Below are 15,287 nucleotides of genomic sequence, written 5' to 3'. Positions count from 1 at the left end.
GTCTCTAACATCCATGCAAAAATTGGTCCACATCGGTTCACAATTATATATATAGCCCCCATATAAACCGATCCCCAGATTTGGCTTGCGGAGCCTCTAAGAGAAGCATATTTCATCCGATCCGGTTGAACTTTGGAACATGGTGTTAGTATATGGTCTCTAACAGCCGTGCTAGAATTGGTCCATATCGGTCCATAATTATATATAGCCCCCATATAAACCGTTCTCTAGATTTGACCTCCGGAGCCTCTTGGAGGAGCAAAACTCATCCGATCCGGTTCAAATTTGGAACGTGGTGTTAGTATATGGCCGCTAACAACCATACCAAAATTGGTCCATATCGGTCTATAGTTATATATAGCCGATCTCCAATTACACAAAAATTGGTCCATATCGGTTCATAACCACTCGAGCCAAAAATAATCTACCAACATTTTATTTCTATAGAAAATCTTGTTAAAATTTTATTTCTATAGAAAATTTTGTTAAAATTTTATTTCTATAGAAAATTTTGTAAACATTTTATTTCTATAATAAATTTTGTGAAAATTTTATTTCTATAGAAAATTTTGTTAAATTTTATTTCTATAGAAAACTGTCAAAATTTTATTTCTATAGAAAATTTTGTTAAAATTTAATTTCTATAGAAAATTGTGTCAAAATTTTATTTTTATAGAAAATTTTGTCAAAATTTTTTGAACATTTTATTTCTATAGTAAATTTTGTGAAAATTTTATTTCTATAGAAAATTTTGTTAAAATTTTATTTCTATAGAAAACTTTGTCAAAATTTTATTTCTATAGAAAATATTGTCAAAATTTGTGAAAATTTTATTTCTACAGAAAACTTTGTCAAAATTTTATTTCTATAGAAAATTTTGTTAAAATTTAATTTCTATAGAAAATTGTGTCAAAATTTGTGAAAATTTTATTTCTATAGAAAATTTTGTCACAATTTTATTTCTATAGAAAATTTTGTAAAAAATTTTTTTCTATAGAAAATTTTTTGAACATTTTATTTCTATAGTAAATTTTGTGAAAATTTTATTTCTATAGAAAATTTTGTTAAAATTTTATTTCTATAGAAAACTTTGTCAAAATTTTATTTCTATAGAAAATATTGTCAAAATTTGTGAAAATTTTATTTCTATACAAAACTTTGTCAAAATTTTATTTTTATAGAAAATTTTGTTAAAATTTAATTTCTATAGAAAATTGTGTCAAAATTTTATTTCTATAGAAAATTGTGTCAAAATTTTAATTTTATAGAAAATATTTACAAAATTTGTGAAAATTTTATTTCTATAGAAAACTTTGTTAAAATTTTATTTCTATAGAAAATTTTGTTAAAATTTAATTTCTATAGAAAATTGTGTCAAAATTTTATTTTTATAGAAAATTTTGTCAAACTGAATTATATACGTATTTGATCGATCTTTTTTGATTTAATATATACCACGTATGGACTTACATACAATTTAGAAGACGGTGTTAGGAGGTTTTAATATACCTTGCCATCGGCAAGCGTTACCGCAACTTAAGTAATTCGATTTTGGATGGCAGTGTTTAGAAGAAGTTTCTACGCAATCCATGGTCGAGGGTACATAAGCTTCGGTCTGGCCGAACTTACGGCCGTATATACTTGTACCATTTCTTCTCATACATTTAAAGATAGATTGATTTTGCATTTTCAACTGATATTGCAAGATCGTCGTATGTACCCTATCGTGAGAGTGAGGCAACCTTAGACATTAGTGAGACCATCTAATACATGTATTTCCCAAATTTCTACTCAAAAAGCCCTACTAAACCAAATTTTATTAAAAAAATCATTTTTTTTTATTTTATTTTCTCTTAAATTTACCAATTAATTGTTCAATCATAGTATCAAAATATTTAAAATGATGTCCTTATGCGATATGTTATACTGAACCCAGTTTCTGATTCATCTGTAATGCCATCACTAGAGAAATACATTATGAATGGTGGTGATGCTATTAGCGATGGTCGTGTTTGCAGTGATGTCCCACAATAATAGGTGGGAAGAATATTTAAACTGTTGGCCACAAATGATTGGGGTATCATTAGATAATCCTCACGACGTCCCTCTGTTTGTACAGTACTATGGCAATCGTTATCATAACCGGCCGATGTGGTTACTTCATTGGACATAGAAAAGTGGGTAGCTTGATATCTGTAATGAAAAAAAAAGAAAAAAAAAAAAATTATACACCAACAATTTTTTTTCTTCTGGGAATCGAAATTTTCCAATCAACCATATTTTCTTTTCATACATAAATAATATTTTTTAGAGAAAACAAATTTTGGATCAATGAAGTTTTCTTTTGTTGTCAAAGTTTCTTCCACACCAAACAAAATTCGTTGAGAACAACAGTGGCAATAAATTTCTATAGAAAATTTTGTCAAAATTTTAAATCTATAGAAAATGTTGTCAAAATTTTATTTCTATAGAAAATTTTGTCAAAATTTGATTTCTATAAAAAAATGTTGTCAACATTTTATTTCTATAGAAAAATTTGTCAAAATTTTATTTCTATAGAAAATTTTGTCAACATTTTATTTCTATAGAAAATTTTGTCAAAATTTTATTTTTATAGTAAATTTTGTCAAAATTTTATTTCTATAGAAAATTGTGTCAAAATTTTATTTCTATAGAAAATTTTGTCAAAATTTTAGTTCTATACAAAATTGTGTCAAAGTTTTATTTATATGGAAAATTTTGTCAAAATTTTATTTCTATAGAAATTCTGTCAAAATTTTATTTCTATAGACAATTTTGTCAAAATTTTAAATCTATAGAAAATGTTGTCAAAATTTTATTTCTATAGAAAATTTTCTCAAAATTTGATTTCAATAAAAAAATGTTGTCAAAATTTTATTTCTATAGAAAATTTTGTCAAAATTTATTTCTGTAGAAAATTTTGTCAACATTTTATTTCTATAGAAAATTTTGTCAAAATTTTATTACTATAGAAAATTTTGTCAAAATTTTATTTCTATAGAAAATTTTGTCAAAATTTTATTTCTATAGAAAATTGTGTCAAAGTTTTATTTATATTGAAAATTTTATCAAAATTAAATTTATATGGAAATTTGATTTGTATAGAAAATTTTGTAAAATTTTATTTCTATAGACAATTTTGTCAACATTTTACTTCTATAGAAAATTTTGTCAACATTTTATTTCTATAGAAAATTGTGTCAAAATTTTATTTATATGGAAATTTTATTTCTATAGAAAATTTTGTCAAAATTTTATTTCTATAGGAAATTTTGTCAAAACTTAATTCTAAGGAAAATTGTGTCAAAATTTAATTTCGGTAGAAAATTTTGTCAAAATTTTATTTCTATAGTAAATTTTGTCAAAATTTTATTTCTATAGTAAATTTTGTCAAAATTTTATTTCTATAGTAAATTTTGTCAAAATTTTATTTCTATAGAAAATTGTGTCAAAATTTTATTTCTATAGAAAATTTTGTCAAAATTTTAGTTCTATAGAAAATTGTGTCAAAGTTTTATTTATATGGAAAATTTTATCAAAATTTAATTTAATGGAAATTTTATTTGTATAGAAAATTTTGTCAAAATTTTATTTCTATAGAAAATTTTGTCATCATTTTATTTTGTCAAAATTTTATTTATATGGAAATTTTGTCAAAATTTTATTTATATGGAAATTTTATTTCTATAGAAAAGTTTGTCAAAATTTTATTTCTATAGGAAATTTTGTCAAAATTTTATTTCTAAAGAAAATTGTGTCAAAATTTAATTTCTAAGAAAATTTTGTCAAAATTTTATTTCTATAGTAAATTTTATCAAAATTTTATTTCTATAGAAAATCGTGTCAAAATTTTATTTCTATAGAAAATTTTGTGAAAATTGTATTTCTATAGAAAATTTTGTCATAATTTTATTTCTATTGAAAATTGTGTCAAAATTTTATTTATACGTAAATTTTATTTCTATAGAAAATGTTGTCAAAATTTTATTTCTTAAAAAAAATTAAAATTTTTAATAGAAATTTTTGTCAAAATTTTATTTCTATAAAAAATTTTGACAATATTTTATTTCTATAGAAAATTTTGTCAAAATTTCTTTTCTAGAGAAAATATTTGCACCATTTTATTTCTATAGAAAATTTTGTCAAAATTTTATTTCTATAGAAAATTTTGTCAACATATTATTTCTATAGAAAATTTTGTCAAAATTTTATTTATATGGAAATTTTGTCAAAATTTTATTTATATGGAAATTTTATTTCTATAGAAAAGTTTGTCAAAATTTTATTTCTATAGGAAATTTTGTCAAAATTTTATTTCTAAAGAAAATTGTGTCAAAATTTAATTTCTAAGAAAATTTTGTCAAAATTTTATTTCTATAGTAAATTTTATCAAAATTTTATTTCTATAGAAAATTGTGTCAAAATTTTATTTCTATAGAAAATTTTGTGAAAATTGTATTTCTATAGAAAATTTTGTCATAATTTTATTTCTATTGAAAATTGTGTCAAAATTTTAGTTCTATAGAAAATTGTGTCAAAGTTTTATTTATATGGAAAATTTTATCAAAATTTAATTTAATGGAAATTTTATTTGTATAGAAAATTTTGTCAAAATTTTATTTCTATAGAAAATTTTGTCATCATTTTATTTTGTCAAAATTTTATTTATATGGAAATTTTGTCAAAATTTTATTTATATGGAAATTTTATTTCTATAGAAAAGTTTGTCAAAATTTTATTTCTATAGGAAATTTTGTCAAAATTTTATTTCTAAAGAAAATTGTGTCAAAATTTAATTTCTAAGAAAATTTTGTCAAAATTTTATTTCTATAGTAAATTTTATCAAAATTTTATTTCTATAGAAAATCGTGTCAAAATTTTATTTCTATAGAAAATTTTGTGAAAATTGTATTTCTATAGAAAATTTTGTCATAATTTTATTTCTATTGAAAATTGTGTCAAAATTTTATTTATACGCAAATTTTATTTCTATAGAAAATGTTGTCAAAATTTTATTTCTTAAAAAAAATTAAAATTTTTAATAGAAATTTTTGTCAAAATTTTATTTCTATAAAAAATTTTGACAATATTTTATTTCTATAGAAAATTTTGTCAAAATTTCTTTTCTAGAGAAAATATTTGCACCATTTTATTTCTATAGAAAATTTTGTCAAAATTTTATTTCTATAGAAAATTTTGTCAACATATTATTTCTATAGAAAATTTTGTCAAAATTTTATTTATATGGAAATTTTGTCAAAATTTTATTTATATGGAAATTTTATTTCTATAGAAAAGTTTGTCAAAATTTTATTTCTATAGGAAATTTTGTCAAAATTTTATTTCTAAAGAAAATTGTGTCAAAATTTAATTTCTAAGAAAATTTTGTCAAAATTTTATTTCTATAGTAAATTTTATCAAAATTTTATTTCTATAGAAAATTGTGTCAAAATTTTATTTCTATAGAAAATTTTGTGAAAATTGTATTTCTATAGAAAATTTTGTCATAATTTTATTTCTATTGAAAATTGTGTCAAAATTTTATTTATACGGAAATTTTATTTCTATAGAAAGTGTTGTCAAAATTTTATTTCTTAAAAAAAAATTAAAATTTTTTATAGAAATTTTTGTCAAAATTTTATTTCTATAAAAAATTTTGACAATATTTTATTTCTATGGAAAAGTTTGTCAAAATTTCTTTTCTACAGAAAATATTTGCACCATTTTATTTCTATAGAAAATTTTGTCAAAATTTTATTTCTATAGAAAATTTTGTCAACATTTTATTTCTATAGAAAATTTTGTCAAAATTTTATTTATATGGAAATTTTGTCAAAATTTTATTTATATGGAAATTTTATTTCTATAGAAAAGTTTGTCAAAATTTTATTTCTATAGAAAATTTCCTCAAAATTTTATTTCTATAAAAAATTTTCAAAATTTTATTTCTACAGAAAATTTTGTCAAAACGTTATTTTTATAGAAATTTTTTTTAAAAATTTTATTTCTATAGAAAATTTTGTCAAAATTCTTTTTTATAGAAAATTTGTCAAAATTTTATTTCTATATAAAATTGTGCCAAAATTTTATTTCTGTAGAAAATTTTGTCAAAATTTCTTGTCTATAGAAAATGTTGTCAAAATTTCTTGTTTATAGAAAATTGTGTCAAAATTTTATTTCTATGGAAAATTTTGTCAAAAATATTATTTCTACGGAAAATTTTGTCAAAATTTTATTTCTACAGAAAATTTTGTCACAATTTTATTTCTGTAGAAATTTTTGTCATAATTTTGTAGCTATAGAAAATTTTGTAAAAATTTTATTTTTATGGAAAATTTTGTTTTATAAAAAATGTTGTCAAAATTTTTTTTGTATAGTAAACTTTGTCAGAATTTTATTTATATAGAATATGTTGTCTAAGTTTTATTTCTACGGAAAATTTAGTGAAAATTTTATTTCTATAGAAAATTTTGTCAAAATTTTATTTCTATAGAAAATTTTGTCAAAATTTTATTTCTATAGAAAAATTTATCAAAATTTTATTTTAATAGAAAATTATTAAATTTTTATTTCTATAGAAAATTTTTTCAAAATTTAATTTCTATAGAAAAGTTTGTCAAAATGTTATTTCTATAGAATATTTTGTCAAAATTTTATGTGTACCAATAAAAGAAAACTTTTTTGGTCTAAAATTTTGTTTTTCGGAGAAAAAAAAAATTTTGTGCAGATTATTTTTTGATTTCTCAAAATATTCTGAGAAGAATTTTAATTTTAAATATTTCCTTATTATCTTAAACTTTCTTGCAAATCTATTTACTTACTCTATCATTGTAGCTCCCGGTATCGGCCGTATGCATATAACATAATTCATATTGGGCAAATAATAAGCCGTGCCGTCCTCTTTGAAATTGAAACTCTTAATGGTGTCTGTCATTCGCGTGAAATATTGATGACAACCAGGTGGAGCCAATAGATCCATATCATTGCCATGATGCGATGAGAATATATTCCGTAAACTGGGTAAATTTTTACCATTTACAAATGGCATAAAACTCTGCGAACGTTTCTTTATAGCTGGACACTCCAACTGTGTTATAACCAAACGCCAATGGGATTTCGGCCAACGATTGGGTAGATTAAAAGCCAAGATAATTTCATCAATGCCACTGTTCACATGAAAGGGAATGTACAAATGTTGGCCACTATTATCACCACAAAGATTAAAATCGCCAATTTGCAATTGGTCTTCACATTCTTGGGTATGGGTGTTGGGATTATAGGTGGGCGGTTGTAGCTCACATCGTTGGAATTCAATCAGGAGTTGGCATACATTCGCGTTAAATGCTTGTATGCGATACTCACAGCGATCTGAAGTTATTGTTGAAGGATTTTTGATAATTGTACGTTTCAACTTTGAGATACCACCACATTGGAGATTGGCTGAAAAACGAATGTGAGTTTTATTAAAGTTAATTTATTGTTTATATATAGTAAAAAATTTGCTTTTATAAAAACAAAGGCTATATTTGCTTTATATTGTGCTTAACATTAAATAATGATTAGATTTAAAAAATGCATAAAATATCCTTTAAATATGGGTTGTGGGGATTGTAATTATAAACAATCGAAAAATCGATTTCATTAAGAAAAGTTTTAAAGTTTCGAATTTTTAATTTAATAGTCCATTTGTTCGAATTATTCAAAAAAAAACAAGTATATACGGCCGTAAGTTCGGCCAGGCCGAATCTTATGTACCCTCCACCATGGATTGCGTAGGAACTTCTACTAAAGGCTGTCATCCACAATCGAATTACTTGGGTTGCGATAACACTTGCCGATGGCAAGGTATCGTAAAACTTTTTAACACTGTCTTCTAAATTGTAAGTTAGCCCATAAGAGGTATATTAAACAAAAAAAAGGCGATTAAATACGTATATAATTCAGTTTGACAAAATTTTCTATAGAAATAAAATGTTGACAAAATTTTCTATAGAAATAAAAAGTTGACAAAATTTTCTACAGAAATAAAATGTTGACAAAATTTTCTATGGAAGTAAAATGTTGACAAAATTTTCTATAGCAATAAAATTTTGACAAAATTTTCTACAGAAACAAATTTTTTACAAAATTTTCTATAAAAATAAAATTTTGACAAAATTTTCTATAGAAATAAAATGTTGGCAAACATTGCTATAGAAATAAACTTTTTACAAAACTTTCTATAGAAATGAAATTTTGACAAAACTTTCTATAGTAATAAAATTTGACAATTTTTACATGGCTGTTAGAGGCCATATACTAACGAAATGTACCAAATTTCAACCGCATCGGATGACTTTTGCTCCTCCAAGAGGCTCCGGAGGTCAAATCTGGGGATCGGTTTATATGGGAGCTATATATAATTATGGACCGATATGGACCAATTTTTGCATGCTTGTTAGAGACCGTATACTAACATCAGGTACCCAATTTCAAACGGATCGGATGAATTTTGCCCCTCCAAGAGGCTCCGGAGGTCAAATCTGGGGATCGGTTTATATGGGAGCTATATATAATTATGGACCGATATGGACCAGTTTTTGCATGGTTGTTAAAGACCATATACTAACACCACGTACCAAATTTCAATCGGGTAGGATGAAGTTTGGTCCTCCAAGAGGCTCCGGAGGTCAAATCTGGGGATCGGTTTATATGGGAGCTATATATATTTATGGACCGATATGGACCAATTTTTGCATGGTTGTTAGAGACCGTATACTAACATCAGGTACCAAATTTCAACCGGATCGGATGAATTTTGCCCCTCCAAGAGGCTCCGGAGGTCAAATCTGGGGATCGGTTTATATGGGGGCTATATATAATTATGGACCGATATGGACCAATTTTTGCATGGTTGTTAGAGACCGTATACTTAGACCACGTACCAAATTTCAACCGGATCGGATGAATTTTGCTGCTCCGGAAGGCTCCGCAAGCCAAATTTGGGGATCGGTTTATATGGGGGCTATACGTAAACGTGGGCCGATATGGCCCATTTTCAATACCATCCGACCTACATCAATAACAACTACTTGTGCCAAGTTTCAAGTCGATAGCTAGTTTCGTTCGGAAGTTAGCGTGATTTCCACAGACGGACGGACAGCCGGACAGACGGACAGACGGACAGACGGACGGACGGACGGACATGCTTAGATCGACTCAGAATTTCACCACGACCCAGAATATATATACTTTATGGGGTCTTAGAGCAATATTTCGATGTGTTACAAACGGAATGACAAAGTTAATATACCCCCATCCTATGGTGGAGGGTATAAAAATATTTAAAATTTTAGATTTTAATATTTAAAAAATGGACAAATTGATTTGTGCAACGTCAACAATTCATTTTTTCCAAAATTAAAAGTATGCATTTTTAAACTATCAATAATTTCGCCTTTCGACTTTTGTCCTTAAGACTTTTTCCAATATTACAAAACTGATATTTATTAAAAAAAAATAATATAAAATAAAAATTTGAGGTTAAATTTTTAAAATTTGAAAATTCGATTTGTGCCAGCACAACTTTTGGACTTTTCCAAAATTCGGAAATCGACTTTCGAATTTTCAAACATTTTTGTAACGACTTTTGTCGTTGAACATTTCTCCAAATTTGGGAAAATCGGATTTAAACAATAATTTAACATTTAAAAAATCGATGTTTGCAAGGTCAAATTAAATAAAAAGTAATACATTTAAATTGTAAGTGATTAAAATTTGAAGTCATGGCAAGTCAACATTTCGGATTTTTACAAAAAAGAAACAAATTGACTTTGGAACTTTGCTATTATTAATAATCGACTTTTGACGTAACCACTTTTGTTGTGAGGATGCCAAAATTATATATCGGCCAATATTAATAACTAACTTTTTGTCAAAAAATTCGAACTATCGAATTTTTTGACAAAAAGTTGGTTAGTGGGAAAAAGTGAATTTTTTATCCCTTTAAGCCTATGTTATACTTTAAATCACTCATACTGACTTGGTGGTATGGTTCCCACAGTTGGTAGAATTCTACCAAAAATGATAGATTTTTTGCTGTTTGGTAGATTGGTAGAACTCTTCATGTTTTGGTAGATTTTGCAAAATATTCCTCTTCAACTAAGACGACATTTCTATAGAAATGATATGTTGATAAAATTTTCTATAGAAATAAAACGTTGACAATATTTTATTTTTATAGAAAATTTCTATAGAAATTTTTTGGACAACATTTTCTAAATAAATAAATTTTAACAAATATTTCTATAGAAATAAAATTTTGACAAAATTTTCTATAGAAATAAAATTTTGACAAAATTTTCTATAGAAATAAAATTTTGACAAAATTTTCTATAGAAATAAAATTTTGACAAAATTTTCTATAGAAATAAAATTTTGGCAAAATTTTCTATAGAAATAAAGATTTGAAAAAATTTTATACAAAATTTTGTCAATACTTTATATAAAAATAAAATTTTGACAAAATTTTACATAAAAATAAATAGAACCAAGAATTATCCATAAAAATAAAATTTTGACAAAGTTTTCTATAGAAATGAAATTTTCACAAATTTTTCTATAGAGATAAAGGTTTGACAAAATTTGCTACAGGAATAAAATTTTGACAAAATTTTCTATGGAAATAAAATTTTCACAATTTTTTTTCTATAGAAATAAAATGTTGTTGTTGTTCTATAGAAATAAAGATTTGACAAAATGTTATACAAAATTTTGTCAATATCTATATATATATATATAAAATTCAATCTATGTTTGTTTATTTGTTTGTTTGATTGTTTGATTGTTTGTTTGTATGTACCGAGTTGGCTCCGAAACGGCTGATCCGATTTACTTGAAACTTTCAGAGATCGTAGGGGGCGTTCATGTGGTGAAAATAGGGTACCTCATTTTTTGACACCTGGTCGCGGAGGGGGACCTCTCCTTTGGCGGACTTTTTGAAAATTGGACCAAAGTTGACCGATTTGCTTGAAATTTTCATTGAAGGTTGGGGTTGGCATCTAGACAAAGATCCGCTACTTTATATTTCGATATTTGGTGGCGGAGGGGGACCTCCCCTTTGTTCGACTTTTTGTAAAGTACAGTGAAAAAACTAAAATTCTCTAAATTATCTGAGATTTACAGAGAACATGCGGAATTAATATGGGGTACCTGATGATTTCATATGTGGACGGGGGAGGTCCCCCCCTTGCCCTACTTTTTGAAACTTGGAACAAATTATGCGATTTGCTTGAAATTTTCATAGAATGTTGGGGTTGGCATCTAGACAAAAATCTGCTACATTTTTTTTTTCGATATTTGGTAGGGGAGGGGCGCCACCCCTTTTGCCCGACTTTTTTTTAAAGTACAGTGAAAACAAAACTAAACTCCCCCGACTGAAATTTTACGGAACAAATGGGTGAGGTTATGAAATTTATATCAGGTTCCTGATTTTTTAATAAAAATAAAAGGGCATAGGGAGACATCCGCTTCTCTTAAGTACATACAGAGAAACAATAAAACTTTACCGAGTTACTTGAAATTTACAGAGGACTGGGGAGAGGTTACGATGTTAATAGTTGATACCTGATTTTGTGATATTTGAATGGAAGAGAGGTCGCCCCTTTAGGCTTATAATTTGCTTTACATTTTCTGGGACGTTTACAAAAGATACGCTACATCACTTTTCGATATTTGGTCGGGGAGGAGGTCCTCCTCTAAAGCTACAAAAAAAAACAACAATTCTTAAGTTTTCTTGAAATTAACAAAAGCAGTGGGGGAAGGTTATGAACGAAGAGGCAACCTTCCTTGCCCCACGCTTGAAGGAAAGTTTCAAGAATTTTCAGGGAAAGTTAGGGATGCTATTCACTACGGTATTTGTCGATATTGTATCGGGAAAAGTGACGTCCCTTTAAAACAATAGAGCAAAATTTAAACATCTCCGATCTACTTGAAATTTACAGGGAACGTGGGAGGAGGTGATTAAATGTATACATGATTGATGATTAGTAGGTATATGATTTTTTTTCGATATCTGGTTGGGGAAGGGGAAAATTGAAATAAACTTTATCGATTTACTTCGACAGAATTTATAGGGACCATTTAGTAGTTGCAAAATTAATATAGGGTACGTGATAGTCCGATATCGGAGTGGAGCGAAGGTGGGGAGATGGTTCCCTTTTGTTCGTTTTTTTCTTAAATTGAAAGTAGAGGGTTGTCCGTAAATGGGAACTCGGTACATAATTTTATGATTTTTGCACAGGCTTCTTTCTTCCAGACTTCTTATTAGTAAAGAGAGGGTTCCCTTTTGTCCGTTTGTTTTTTTCTTAAGTTGAAAGTAGAGGGTTGTCCGTAAATGGGAACTCGGTACATAATTTTATGATTTTTGCACAGGCTTCTGCCAGACTTCTTTTTAGTAAAGAACTTAAATTTACATGAAATTGGCAGCCAACGTAGAGAGTGCATTATTTTCCAACATTTTAGCAAATGTTAATGTGGTAAAATTTTTTACTACTTTTGCTTTTTCCGATTTATTGGATGGGAAACAGTAATTCTTTGTATGTTATTATAATATAATGCTTAATTTTCAGATATATTGAGGAGAAGGATACCTTTCCTTGACAAACCACACTTAAAATTCACAAGAAATATAGAAGAAGGTACACCCTCTCCCGCCGTATTTGTACCTATAAACGAAAAATCAAGTAGTCCGATTTGTTTAAAAGAATTCAAATCTTTTCGAATTTGTTTTCAGCACGAAGGATATAGTTGACTAAGTTAACGCAAAATGTTCCTCCAAATACGCTTCGGAAGGCGCAGCGAAGCGGGCCGGGTTACGCTAGTATAAAAATAAAATTTTCTATAGAACCAACAATTATCCACAAAAATAAAATTTTGACAAAATTTTCTATAGAAATAAAATTTTCACATTTTTTTTTTTCTGTAGAAATAAAGATTTGACAAAATTTTCTACAGAAATAAAATTTTCACAAATTTTTTTCTATAGAGATAAAATGTTCTTGTTGTTGTTCTTTAGAAATAAAAATTTGACAAAATGTTATACAATATTTTGTCAATATTTTATATAAAAATAAAATTTTCTATAGAACCAAAATTATCCATAAAAATTTTCTAAAGAAATAAAATTTGGACAAAATATTCTATAGAAATAAAACTTTGACAAAATTTTCTATAGAAATAAAATTTTGGCAAATTTTTTTATAGAAATAAAATTTTAACAAAAGTTTCTATAGAAATAAAATTTTGACAAAATTTTCTATAGAAATAAAATTTTGACAAAATTTTCTATAGAAATAAAGATTTGACAAAATGTTATACAAAATTTTGTTAATACTTTATATAAAAATAAAGTTTTGTCAAAATTTTACATAAAAATAAATAGAACCAAAAATTATCCATAAAATAAAATGTTGACAAAATTTTCTATAGAAATGAAATTTTCACAACTTTTTGGCTATAGAAATAAAGATTTGACAAAATTTTCTACAGAAATAAAATTTTTACAAAATTTTCTATAGAAATAAAATTTTCACAAATTTTTTTCTATAGAAATAAAATGTTGTTGTTCTTTAGAAATATAGATTTGACAAAATGTTATACAAAATTTTGTCAATATTTTATATAAAAATAAAATTTTGTCAAAATTTTATATAAAAATAAAATTTTCTATAGAACCAACAATTATCCATAAAAATAAAATTTCGACAAAATTTTCTATAAAAATAATATATTGACAAAATTTTCTATAAAAATAAAATATTGACAAGATTTTCTATAGAAATAAAATTTTCTCAATTTTTTTCCCTATAGAAATAAAATTTTGACAAAATTTTCTATAGAAATAAAAATTTGACAAAACTTTCTACATAAATAAAATTTTGACCAAATTTTCTATAGAAATAAAGATTTGACAAAATGTTATATAAAATTTTGTCAATATTTTATATAAAAATAAAATTTTGTCAAAATTTTATATAAAAATAAAATTTTCCATAGAACCAAAATTATCCATAAAAAAAAAGTTTTGATAAAATTTTCTATAAAAATAAAATATTGACAAAATTTTCTATAGAAATAAAATTTTCTCTAAAACCAAAAATTATCTATAAAAATAAAATTTTGACAAAGCTTTCTATAGAAATAAAGATTTGACAAAATTTTCTATAGAAATAAAATTTTGACAAAATTTTCTATAGATATAAAATTTGGACAAAATTTTCTATAAGATTAAATTTTGACAGAACTTTCTATAGATATAAAGACTTGACAAATTTTATATCAAAATAAAATGTTGACAAAATTTTATATAGAAATAATATTTGCCATAAAAAAACAAAAATCTTCCATAAAAAAAATTGACAAAATTTTCTATAGAAATATAATTTTGACAAAACAAGTTTTTTTTTTGTTTTGTAGTTTTTAGGTGAAATTTGCTCCAAAGTTTGGTAGATTATTTTTGGTTCGAGTGACAACCGTACTTGGTGCTCATATATTTGAAGTGCGTTTTATCAAATTTTGAGAAGAGTGGTACCATAACATGTATACTATTGTCATATTTACTAATGTCATATTTTATATTTTTTCCAGTATATCTGTTTGCACCTACTTTCACAACACACATTATAAGATCCACAATATCCTTTTGCAGTTCCACCAGAATTCATGCATCTAAAACGTGACATACAGGTCCCCACTTCATCATCGGTGGTAGTACAACTTTCTACCATATTACTGCGTCGAGCTTCACGAAATGATATATCCATGGTATCATTTGTGGGAGTAGCGTCCAAGGCTAAAACTAGCTTGGAATAACTTCCAATAACACTTAAGATCACAATTAATTTGGACAAAAACATTGTCCTTGTACCGATCATTTTAACAAAATAACTCGAGTTTAAAGTCTTTTTCCGTTAAATGTTATCTTAACTCTTCGATTCTTTCTATTAACAAATACTGAATTATTTTAGATGCTATCTATGGGCTTATATACCACCACCAAATATCTATGATAAGCAGGCAACATTAGTGCCCATCAAGAATTACCCATAAAAATCTATGGCTCATAGTTTCCCACAGCGGAGGGAGGGGGTAGTAGTTGTTCGATCACACCAACTTTCTCCATTTTTTACTCTCATTTGGGATCGTCTAAAGGCCTAGCATAGGGTGCGTGTATATGTTTGTTGACCAAGAAATGGCTTTTTCGTGTAGCATTCTAAAATTCTTCAAAT

At 25.6% G+C, this 15,287-nt stretch overlaps 1 protein-coding gene across 1 annotated transcript; it reads right to left on the bottom strand.

The window, feature by feature from the left end:
* Positions 1 to 1,814: 1,814 nt before the first annotated feature.
* On the bottom strand, positions 1,815 to 14,947 carry LOC142240117 (uncharacterized). Its single transcript, XM_075311830.1, has 3 exons — positions 14,666 to 14,947; positions 6,843 to 7,461; positions 1,815 to 2,193 (listed from the first exon to the last, which is right to left on the bottom strand). The coding sequence occupies exons 1-3, from the start codon at positions 14,931 to 14,933 to the stop codon at positions 1,896 to 1,898; spliced, it is 1,185 nt and encodes a 394-aa protein (XP_075167945.1). The 5' UTR covers positions 14,934 to 14,947; the 3' UTR covers positions 1,815 to 1,895.
* Positions 14,948 to 15,287: the final 340 nt, after the last annotated feature.

The sequence above is a fragment of the Haematobia irritans genome, chromosome 5 (assembly GCF_050003625.1).
Source record: "Haematobia irritans isolate KBUSLIRL chromosome 5, ASM5000362v1, whole genome shotgun sequence".
In the NCBI taxonomy this organism is placed as follows: domain Eukaryota; kingdom Metazoa; phylum Arthropoda; class Insecta; order Diptera; family Muscidae; genus Haematobia; species Haematobia irritans.
Note: the sequence above shows the minus strand (reverse complement) of the source record. Positions and strands in the feature narration are given on the sequence as shown.